Below are 12137 nucleotides of genomic sequence, written 5' to 3' on the forward strand. Positions count from 1 at the left end.
TGACTTTAACTGCAACGGTTAAGAGCAAGTCTAGCAAGGCCATATATGTAGAGTTCAATAGTTCTTAAATGTAATACAAGCAGCACCTCAGATGAGATTTTACCTCTACAAAGGATCAAAGAAGCAATCAATGCTCTTAAACATGGCTACTATACTTGTATAACTGGTGGTTTTAGTGCATGTTTGTCTAAATAATTTGCTGACTGATTGTCCCAAAACTATTATAGCTTTTCAGAAGATAAACGATACCTACAAAGGATAATGATTGAAGCCACATTCATTACTTTTTTAAATGAGACACAGATAAAGAAATGCTGGCTAAACATAACAAAGTTTCCTTACCAGGTCCAATTTGCAAAATATATGCATATATCTTAGCAGATCCGTTATCCCAAACCAGTCTAATTATATTAGGTGCAGAAACAGCGCATTTGTCAATGGACAATGTGAAGTGGCAAGAAAAGATTGATCTCCCACCTAATTGAGAGTGTGAGGAAGAGTCCCAAACCGATTGGAGTTTTAACCCTGTATACCCAAAAGCATTTAATAGAGCAACGATGGGTTTCCTCTGCACTATTAGATTGGCAAAAATGCTCATTCACTTGAAAATAACTTTATATGGCATCTTTAGCTGTGGAGGAGGCATTAAGTAATATCACCATCCATTTATGTGCACTTTTATTAGGTAAAAGACGGTTGTGCCCTTTATAATACTTTTTTAATAGCTTGTTATAATAGTTCAAAGACTTAAACTTAGGGATTAGCAAAACAAAATTTACATATATTCTGTAACTAGAATTTTCATGCATTTACTCTCAAATTCCAAGGTGTTCGTTTAGAGACTCCTGTAAATAATATTGTCTTGTATTTCTGGATACGTTCCCAACACCAAATTGGTGTTTCTGGAGATGTTAGTATTTTAGGAATCAAATCTTAAACGAAACATGAAATAAGTAGTTGTTGGATGCAGAGGATGTTTGGTGGTTCATTTGAAGACCGATAAATAGTTCATCTTTATCCATTCAGTTTCTGTTCTCCCCCACGTTTAAGTGGGAATGTTGTAGCTGCTCCATCACAACAGATTTAAAACTATTCAAAATTTAAATGCTTCTGGGGTCATGTTGTTTTCAATGTATGGGATATTTCTGAGTGTTAATATTGTAGTGCAATTTCATTTGTAAGTATGTGTGAAGAAACAACATCATTACCGTTTCCATGTTATTCGGGATAAAATATTTGTTGTGAAAGGCAGAGCAAGGTCTTCTAAAGAAATAGCAGAACAATTTATCAAATTTGCAGCAGGATACCCGTTAGACTTAGCTGATCTCCTGAACAAAAATTAGTGTATTATGTTCTTCAATTATATGATGGACAAATCTCAGATTGACCATACACTCTTTGTAGGTCTCTCAATGTTGTATTTAAAATTAGGATTAGCTGAACTCCAAGTTCTAGAGATCAAAGGATGGTTCAAAGAATTTCCAAGAGCCTTCGGTGTGGGCTCTTTTCATATTTCTACTCAAGTTTACTTTGAACTTATGCTTTTCCACAGTTGCAAATAAGCAATTTATGAGAATTGTAAGTTATGTATAATCAGCCCCTATATCCTGTAGTAGAAATATTAATGGATGAATATAGTCTGCAATTTCATCTGGAAAGTGTAAAGGATGAGTATTTATTTTTCATAGTTTCATGTAACCTGATTGAGGTTGCCGTAACTTTTATCATTTACCAGTGTGACCTAGACATTACATTTTATAGGCTTATTTTTTACATTATCTTAGAATGTTTTATTAACTACCAGTTTTAATTGTATCCATATAATATTCATTTTTATAGTGCTTATATTTTAAAATACAAACTGTTGTTCAATAAATTTAATTTTATTTTTTTACAGATGTGTGACCATTTGAAATTGTAAAATCAAGTACAAAGAGAGGCCAGATTAATTATTACAAATAAATTGCAAGAAATGGCAGAAAATAATCCTGAGGTGAAGGATGGTTCTGATGAGATATTCCCGGTGGAAAGTACGTGTACAGCTGAGGATGAATGTAGAGTTGATCTGATAGAAGTCCACAATGAAGTGGCTTTGGCAACCATCCCAACATTATGTGAGAAGGAGAAGTACCATGTTTTCATCAGCTTTAGTAGCCTGGATACTTCTTGGGTCCTTGACCTGGTTGGTAAACTGGAGGCCGCCGGTCTAAAAGTGTGTTACCATGGACGGGACTTTGTCCCAGGGAAATTAATCACTGAGAATATGGTGGAGTCTATTGAGAGAAGCCAAAAAACACTGATGGTCTTGAGCCCTGACTTTGTGCGTAGTGGCTGGTGCCTGTTTGAAGCCAATCTCTCTCTCCTCAAGGACTGCATGGAACGAAAGCCCATTGTACCTGTCATGCTGAAACCCTGCCACGTTCCTCTTCACCTGAACCACCTGACCTATATTGAGGCCAACGACTCCCAATTTTTCAGGAAACTGCTACAGGTACTGTGCACATCGAATCATCAGTTAAGACACTCCACTATGGTCCCTTACCAACCCAGTGCACTGTATAATGGAAAGACACTGCTAACGTTAAGTGCTATAAAAGAAGATATACCTAACTGGCAAAAAGGGACTTTCAGCACTGCCCCTATTCCTGATCCATTGAGAATGCTCATAGAAGACCCACTCATTTACCAAGCAGCAATTCAGGCAATCAATACCACTCCTGTCATAAGGTCGTGCATTCAAAACATATTTTGCAGGGTATTTCTCTGTGTGATATTGATAAATTTTGCTCCCTCTTTTATTTTTTTATATATATATTTTGGTTTCTATAATAATGATGATCCAGACGATTCCTTTTCTGCTGTGCACCCAACTATCTCAATGCTGTTTTTCTTGCTAATTGGGTGTTGTCTTTTGCCTGTTACATTTGTGACTATCTGTCGTTGGGAAAAAAGGACTGAGAAGCGTAAGGATCTTGAGATGGCTCAAAGAACTGGCCATGCCAATCATCTCCTCATGGACACCTTGGTTTTGATAGGCTGTGAATCGCGGGTGAAGCTTCATTTTATCTACATCTGCCTTGAAGAATGCAAACAGACCTTTAAAGACACCTTCAGTGATGGACTTACATCAGCTGATGAGATGTTCAGACGAGCCATTGTATACTTCTCCTCAAATTATGCCGTCTGTGTGGCCCAAAAACATTTTCCATTTTATGAGGAGGTGCCAATATCCGGGCACCTAGACTATGGCATCTGCTTCTGTCAATATGTGTCACTGAGACTAAAGCAGGGGTACTGGTATTAGGTGGAAGGCAGGAGGAACAGTGGGACATGTGTGACGCACCCTATGCCCTTTCACAAGCTATTCTGTGAGGTCAACAAATTAAGGGGTTCTGGATCAGGCCAGTGTTATGGTTAATCTTTATTAGATAAGTCCAGGAGTGAATTGAGCCAATTGACGGATGGAGACAGAAGGCAGACCTAAGGAGTAATTGACTGGAACCTGTGTTCTCTCTAAGGTATTGATTGTGATAGCCATTTTGACTGAAGACAGTTCAAGCATTTTAGCCACATGCAAGACATGAGTAACTACAATCTAATCATATTATTTAATTCACTTGGCAACATTATGTGATCATCAACGATAAGTTATAATACTGTATAACTCTTTTCCATTACCTCTCATATTTGTATGATCTTAGAAATTTGCCCAATGTCAATTGCATGCGTATCTTTTTAAGTATTTTTGTAATAGTACTCTATGTTAACCTCGGCATTCACCTTCAACATTTAGCAGTGCTGAATGCAGGTCATAAGCACATGAGCTGATGCAGTGGGAAGGGAAGTAGAGTGCTGGCAAGGAATGTATTTACATATGTGAGAATGATTCAAAATAAACTACTCCACAGTTTACAGTGTTGTTATGAAAGGCACACTGTGAAAATGCACATGTGTTCTAAGCACATGAAATTGAATTCCTCTTTAATGAAAAACCTAATTGGCTATACAGAAAGGGAGGGTTGTAATGACTATATTCCTCAACCACTGCATTTGAGAAAAGAGTTATCAACTGCTCAAAGGAGGTGGAGCCAGTATGTTGTTGTCAGAATGTTTTCTATCATAACAATGGCATCCTAAATATCATGTACAAAAATATTGCCCTATTGTAGTAAATAACAGAAATGTATACATAGTGCAATCGTGTTTTTGGAATTCTTATTTAGTACAAGATATGTGTGTCAGACGATATTTCTGACATGCAGCCTTGCAGTGAGACTTTGAAAGATAGCCTAAATGTTTGCTTTCTCCTGGCAACAAGCAACATATCTGTTGAACTAAGAAGAGGTCCTTCATTTTGCCATTTTGCTTTTTATTGCATGTGCAATCCCTCAATCATGTTTGTTAGAATAGAGATTGTATGAAATTGGCGTTTCCTGTTTTGTTAACCTGATTTTTTACCTTTTGCTAGAACCTATAGTTTTTGTTGGCTTGGACCTCTGCGCACTTTACTTCTGCTAATCAGTAGTAAAGTGGAATACTCCTTATTGTTATTGTTAATGAATCTAAAAGATCCTGGTAAATGGTACAATTATACGGTACACAGTACACACACGGCCTGAAAGTTAAATGGCACTAGTGGACTGCAACACCTACTGTGCCATCCACTACTGTGGCAGTGCAATAGCAGCTTCAGGTCTACCATTGTCACCTATTTGCAGCGTTGTTAAAACTGCAATTCTACCTGTCCAAATAAACCCTTTTGACAGGTCAAAATCTCCTAATTCAATATATTTTAATAAGTCACCCCAATATAGGTTTTGTAGCACACAAGACTGGGCGCATGGCATTTAAAAAAGTAGGATATTTAGAAGTATAATGTTAAGATGTCCTTACAATGGCTAGCCCCCACAAGCTCCTTTCACAGTTGCAGACCTTGCTGTCCTTTGTAGAAAACCAGAGTACAGATTAAAATACTAATACTGTATCTCAGAAAGGGGACCATCAAGAACAATAACTAAACACCTATTTTTACAAATCCAATTCAGTGGTGTAGTCTGACTTTTAATACTTTTTGTGGGAAGGTAAAGTTCAGAAAGTTACATTTTCCCTGCCTGGAGTTCCTAGAGGCTAGTTTGCATGTGGCTCTCCAGCCATTAGTTAGCCATGGATAGGTGTGAAATGCCTCCCAAGAGCAAACAATAGGCTAATCTGGATGAGCAGAGATGACATGTCTGAACTCGACACAATATCATGGGACTGTGGGTATCTTTTCTGACACTTCAGTGTCAAATGTTGTTTGAGTGTCAAATCCTGCTTAACAGCTCTGCTGGGTTTACATATAACCCTTGGGATATACGGGGAAGGGGTAGAGAACAGGATGCCAAGACAATTCTTGTGGATCCATTGTCTTGTTGCTGAAGGATGCAGCTTTTTCCTACTAGACGTCTGTCTCTGAGTTTACTGTTTGTACTGTGGCTTCCTCAAACTGGATTTTATTTTCTATATGCGAGAAGACACTAGGATTTCTATAGTTCACTCCGACATATGCACACTCAGAGCTTAAGATTAGTGTGGCCCAAGACTTTCACCATCTTGGAAATGTTCATAGTGGGTAGGGTTGAACTCAGGAACATTTACCCCACTGGTTAGGTCATGTCAAGTAGTTATTCCACCTTGTCCAGTGCTGGCACAAATGAGGTACCTCCTGGTGCCCACTTCAGAAGACTTTCTAAACCTGCAGAAGATCAGAAGAGGAATGCACCTCCTGGAATGCACCTCCTGTCTGTAACCTAAGAGGAGCCTTGAAGAACTAAGCCTGCACCCTCTTGTATCAAGGACAAAGAAGTGGGCTCCAAGGGTCATAAGGATGACCTCCTGTTCAAGCTACATGAAGTACCCAGCTGACCTGTGGCTACTGGACTGTTGGACTCGGCCCTTTTTGGCTAAAGTTCCCTAAACTTTTTTGCCTTTCCCCTAGACCTTTTTCTGACATGGTGCTGCCAAGATAGATGCTTTGGGCACTTTGCCACTGCTGATCAGTGTCAAAGTGCAAGTACTCCCTGTGTAAAGTGTTACAGTAATTGGTTGTCCATAATTGGTATGTTTGCCTTTCTAGTAAAGTCCCTAGTAAAGTGCACTATGTGTGCCAGGGCTGGTAATGCAAATGCTACTTGTGGGCCTGCAGCACTAATTGTGTCACCCACACAAGTAGCCCTAAAGAGAGAACTCAGGCCTGCCACTGCAGTGCCTGCATGCAGTTTGTTAAACAGCCTTGTTGTCCTGACAAGTGCACTCACTTAACAGGCCTCACCCTTCCCTTTTTATGCACATAAGACACCCCTATGGTAGGTCCAGGGTACCCCCCTGGGTAGGGTACAGTGTATGTGAAAGGTAGGACATGTACTGAGGTGTGTACCATGTCCTGACAGTGAAATACTCTCCATTTCGTTTTTCAATGTGCAAGGCCATCTTGCCCATAGGACAGAATGTGGAAGGCTGTGTAATGTTTCCAGCCTATCTTCCTGTAGGGTTAAGATGGAGAGGTGAAGTTTAGTGTGCCTGAACTCACAATTTAATAACACATCTTTTGTGAAGGTGGTTTTGCATTGTGTTTTTAGAAACCACACTTTTAGAAGTGGCTGTTTTTTTGTTCTAACAATTCTGTGTGTCTCTGCCTGGTTATGGATTGACTGTCTGGATTTGAATGTGATAGGATCTTGGAAATGTCTTGACACAGGGGAGGAGTAGGTGAGACAGCCACAGGCTGACCTGCATCTGGAGTGTAGGGGGGGAGTAGCCCCCTGGATGTGAAGAGGCCTGGGCTGCTGCCATAAAAGAATGGCTCCACCTCCTACTGAGTGATTGAGGAACCAGACCCCCACTATCAAAGTAAGAAGGTGTCACTGGCAAGGAGATACCCAGAACTGGTTTGGACAGGGGTAAGTGCCCCGTGAACACTAAGACTTCAAAGACATTTAGGGGTATAACTATGAGAGCTGAAACCCGTGAACGTTGGACTGATCAAGACTGAAAAAGGGTTGAAACTACTTTGTGGTCAAGAGGAACCTCTGCCAAGAAAGAAACAGCTGAAGAGACTGAAGGAAAGAACTGACCCTTGCTGTTTGTTCTGGGGCTGGCCTGCAGTGTGCTGATTTAACCAAGGAGAGGCTAAGGGACTTTACTGTGTGCTGTGTTCACCTGCTTGAAAGGACTTTGCTGTGTGCTATGTCCTGGAGTAACTTGTCCCAAGGGCCCGAGGAGAGCTGGTTCCCTGTTGTAGAAACTCAGGAACATATGAGTCTCCAAGTGTGTCTCAGCGACGCTGTGTGCATGTGCTTCTTGCAGCCTGAGACCTTCGTGAGGATTGTCCTGTGATCGTGTACACCCGGAGTCCAAGTGAGTCTCAACGACGCTGTGTGTGTGTGCTTCGTGCAGCCTGAGACCTACGTGAGGATTGTCCTGTGATCGTGTACACCCAGATTCCAAGTGAGTCTCAACGACGCTGTGCGTGTGCTTCGTTCAACCTGAGACCTTCGTGAGGATTGCCCTGTGATCGTGTGCACCCGGAGCCCAAGTGAGTCTCAGCAACGCTGTGTGCGTGTGCTTCGTTCAGCCTGAGACCTTCGTGAGGATTGCCCTGTGATTGTGTGCACCCGGAGCCCAAGTGAGTCTCAGGGACGCTGTGTGCGTGTGCCCTGTTGCAGCCTGAGACCTTTGTGAGAAGTTGAAGTGACTGTGTGTCCCGGAGCAGTCTTGTTCTTTTCTTCCATCGACAGCATGACCAGAAGTGTTGTGATCATTGTTAGGAATCGGGTCCAGTCCTCTTTCAGTGACCATGAACTGTTATCACATGACCTGCCAGTTACAGGATATAAGCCAGTCCTACCTTACTGTCATTGCTTGTTATTGCCAATGTGTGGGTTCCTGAAAGCTGGTTCCTGTGTGACTTGGATTCGCTTCGTTTGTACTCACGGGCTCGTGAGAACCGTTCCATCCCCCTTTCGTCTTTCTGAGTGCGAACCTTTTTGCCTTTCCCCTCCCTTCGCTTTCCCTGTTTAGTGAGTTAGTGTGATAGGGTCCCTTTTCCCCGTTTTTGTCTAGATCCCTGTGCTTTTTCCTATTTCCCGTTTTTTGTTGGGCTGGGGGGTTCCAGGGGCTCCTGTTTTTTCCCTCCCTTATATTTTTTGTGAGTATCGTTGAGTGGAGGAGACGCGACGGTTGTATCAACACTTACCTATGGGTTGCGCGTCTCCGGTATCCACCGCTCCACATCGTTACTCGCGGAGTGACGGTTTTGGTCATTCCGCTATTGGGACTCCTAAGGCCCTATCCTAAGTGTTGGGGTTTTCACGCGTATTGATTTTAGCGTGAAGGTTTTTTTTGTTCATGTCAAGAAAGTGACATGTTTTTCCCCTGATATCAAAACATAAAGAGGGACACCCTTTTTTATCACAGTCAGCTACTTGAAATTCCAAGAGAATCTATCTTGGGGGTGTATCTTTTGCTGACTGAAATCTCCACAATACCAAGCCTGCACTTTCAACTGGTAAGCAACGTGATTTTTTAGCAGGACATGGTCACTGTTGTTGAGATCTCTGGGAAAGGTACGTGATATTGAAGTGTATTTCTCCTGTTTGTTCAGGTGCGGAAGCGTGGAGCAGGGAGCAGTGCACTCTTCGATCTACAGGGGTGGAAGACTTGGTGTCTCCTCATATTCCACCCCCTTTCCTGGGTCATTGGTTCACTCATAGTTTCCATCTTGTGGGTGGCTAGTGAGTCGGGGAAGTGGATTGGAACATACCTCGTTCCTGCAGTGTGTGGGCCGGGCGGAACCCAACAGAATAACAAGCACACGAAAAATAGCACACTGCCCGGACGGGTATGGATGTGGATACGGGGGTTCTTCCGGGTGGGGGCGCTGACGCCCCTACCATGCAAGATGTGATGGGGGCTTTAACGGCCTTACAGCTTCAGGTACAAGACCTACGGCAGGAAAATGTGGGTCTAAGACAGGAACTAGGGGCCGTTAGGGCTATAGAACAGACACAAACGAGGGGGCTTGGTCCTGTTATACAGCCGGCAACTTTTCAGTATGGAGGAGGGGCGGGACAGAGCACCAGTGGGAGTGGGGCTCCTATAGCGGTTACCGTGACATCTCCTGCTCCTGTTCCTTTGGCTCCCCCCGAGAGGTTTACTGGGGATAGTGAGAAGTTCGGGATGTTTATGAGCCAGTGCCAATTGCATTTTATGTGTAGGTCTGGTGCTTTTCCTGATGAGTCTGCCAAAGTCGCTTTCACTATCTCATATCTGGCTGGCACCGCTGCTCAGTGGGCTATACCCTTGGTAGAGAGCGACGACCGAGTACTGTACAATTATGCGGCTTTTAAAGAGTTGATGCGGGGATTGTTCGCTAAGCATGCGTTCATGCAAGCAAGCGATACGGAGCTTCTGAAATTACGGCAGGGCAGACAGGATCTCTTGACATACATAGCCTCGTTTAACCGGTTAGTGTCCGAGACTCATTGGCCGATGGAGAAGCGGACCTCCCTCTTTTACCAGGGTCTTTGTGAGGAACTTAAGGACGTGGTATCACAGGTGGTGGACCCACCCGATAACTGCGCGGCGTTCATAGACCTGGTGGTGAAGCTAAACCATCGACTACCGGAGAGGCGTGGGGACCGTCATTGTTTCCAGATATCCAGGGGTAGCTATGTGAAACTTGAAGTTAAACCACTTGGGGAGCCTAAAACAGCACCTGAGCCCATGGAGATAGGAGGAGTACGGGGACCCTTAACTCCTGAGGAAAAGGAAAGGAGAAGAGATTTGAATCTGTGTTTGTATTGTGGTCAGGGAGGCCATTTTGCTAGGGAATGCCCTGCCAAGCCATCAAGGGCTGGGTACGAAAAGAAGGTGGCGTTTGTCCAGGTAGAAGGATTTATGAAAAGAAACGAAGAGCTGATGGGTCAGTATGAGGTACAGGGGGCAATCAATCTGGCTCCTAGGCATTTTATCATCACGGCCCATCTTTTGCTTTCTGTGCACAATCGAGTGCCGGTGTCTGTGTTGTGGGATTCCGGGGCAACCGGCAATTTCATTGATATTACCTTGGCGGATAAACTGGGGATACCCTGTCACTACAAGGAGCAACCAGAGCCGGTGAGAGCCATAGATGGGACTGAACTGACATCAGGGGGTATCACCCGCCAAACCGTTCCTTTACGGCTACTGTGTGACAATGGGCATACCGAATCTGTGGTTTTTAATTTGATTGATGCCCCTTCCTTTGGTTTGGTGTTGGGGGTTCCTTGGCTGCAGGAACACAATCCCAAGATCGATTGGGTGCAGCGTTTGGTGACATTGGATTCCGCGTTTTGTTTGGGACATTGTTACAGAGAGGCGAGCGAACAGATTATCCCTTTGTCTTGTGCGGTAACAGAGACTATCTCTGTTCCATCGCAGTATTCCGCTTTCAGGGACGTGTTTGATAAGGGACAAGCTCAGGATCTTCCCCCGCACCGGTCGTTCGATTGTAGAATCGATTTGGTGCCTGGTATTCCTTTGCCATGCAGTCGCATAAATGCGCTATCAGAACCTGAAGAGCTGCATCTGAAGGAATATCTGGACGAGATGTTGAAGCTGGGTTTTATCTGTCCCTCCTCTTCGCCTGTGTCATCTGCGATCTTCTTCATACCGAAGAAGGAGGGGACGTTGAGGGCCTGTGTGGACTATAGGACCTTAAACAAGGCCCCGGTGAAGAACAAATACCCTCTTCCACTTATCCCCGTGTTGTTGGACCAGCTCCGCAAAGCCACGGTGTTCACCAAATTGGATTTGCGGGGCGCTTACCATCTTATCCGTGTTCAACCCGGGGATGAGTGGAAGACGGCCTTCAAGATCAAACATGGCCTGTTTGAGTACTGCGTAATGCCGTTTGGCTTATGCAACGCGCCAGCGGCATTCCAGTTCTTCATCAATGAAGTCCTTAGTGAATACCTGGATAGAACTGTCATTGTCTATCTGGATGACATTCTCGTATTCTCGGAGACCAGTGCAGAACATCATGAACATGTGACACAGGTGCTACGGAAACTACAGGAGCATCATCTGTACGCCAAACTGGAAAAGTGTCAGTTCAGCACCCCTGAGGTGGAGTTCTTGGGATTCATCGTCACGGCGGACTGTATCCGAATGGACCCAAAAAAGATACAAGCGATTGTGACCTGGTCTATACCATCTACAGTGAAGCACATTCAGGTGCTTTTGGGGTTCGCCAACTTTTATCGGCGTTTCATTTCACATTTTTCCGATGTAGTGGCACCCATGACCCGCTTGTTAAGAAAGGGGGTTCCCTTCGTTTGGCCTACTGAGGCTCAGGACACTTTCCAGTTGTTACTCCGGAAATTCACGTCAGCGCCAGTGTTGACGCATCCTGATCCTGCCCTGCCGTTTTTTGTAGAAACGGATGCTTCCTCGTGTGCGGTGGGTGGGGTGTTATCCCAACGGGAGGAGGGTACCGGTCATATGCACCCCATTGCCTTTTTCTCTAAGACCTTGCTCCCGGCGGAACGCAACTATACTGTGGCGGAAAGGGAATTGTTGGCGGTGAAGCTGTCTTTCGAGGAATGGCGTCATTACTTATGGGGCGCCCGGCATACAATCACGATCTATACCGATCACAAAAACCTGGAGTTTTTTCGGTCTGCCCGGGCTTTAACTCCGCGTCAGATGCGGTGGGTCTTATTCTTTAATGAATATGATTTTGTTAACACCTAGAAGGCCTGCTGCACAGCAGATCAAATCTGACGCTCTTTCCCGGATCCATGTTGATCCGAGAGAAGTGAGTCCCTCGAAGGAAGATAGACCGATGATCGATAGTGAGAGGATCATTGGAGTCGTAACAGCTGATGACTTCCCTTCTCTTGTAAAAGAGCGCTTACGACAGACGGATTTGGCTCCGTGGTTAGTGTTACCCCAGGTGGTAGCTCAGGATAGGTTGCTGTACCAGGAGAGCCGGTTGTTTGTTCCCCCTGTTTTAAGAGAGATGGTTTTAGAGTGGTTTCATTCCTCTGCGTTGGTGGCACATCCAGGGATGCGGAAGACAAAGGAGTTATGTTTGAGATGGTTCTGGTGGGAGTCGT

At 44.1% G+C, this 12137-nt stretch overlaps 1 protein-coding gene across 1 annotated transcript in view; it reads left to right on the forward strand.

Annotated features, from left to right (window-relative positions):
• Nucleotides 1–4195, forward strand: part of LOC147711219 (uncharacterized) — a 71506-nt gene extending 67311 nt beyond the window's left edge. Inside the window, exon 2 of the mRNA XM_086922000.1 lies at nt 1898–4195. Coding sequence (XP_086778126.1) covers nt 1973–3304 — 1332 coding nt within the window. The 5' untranslated portion in view covers nt 1898–1972 and the 3' untranslated portion in view covers nt 3305–4195. The remainder of the gene's footprint in view (nt 1–1897) is intronic.
• Nucleotides 4196–12137: the final 7942 nt, after the last annotated feature.

The sequence above is a fragment of the Lissotriton vulgaris genome, chromosome 5 (assembly GCF_964263255.1).
Source record: "Lissotriton vulgaris chromosome 5, aLisVul1.2, whole genome shotgun sequence".
Lineage (NCBI taxonomy): Eukaryota > Metazoa > Chordata > Amphibia > Caudata > Salamandridae > Lissotriton > Lissotriton vulgaris.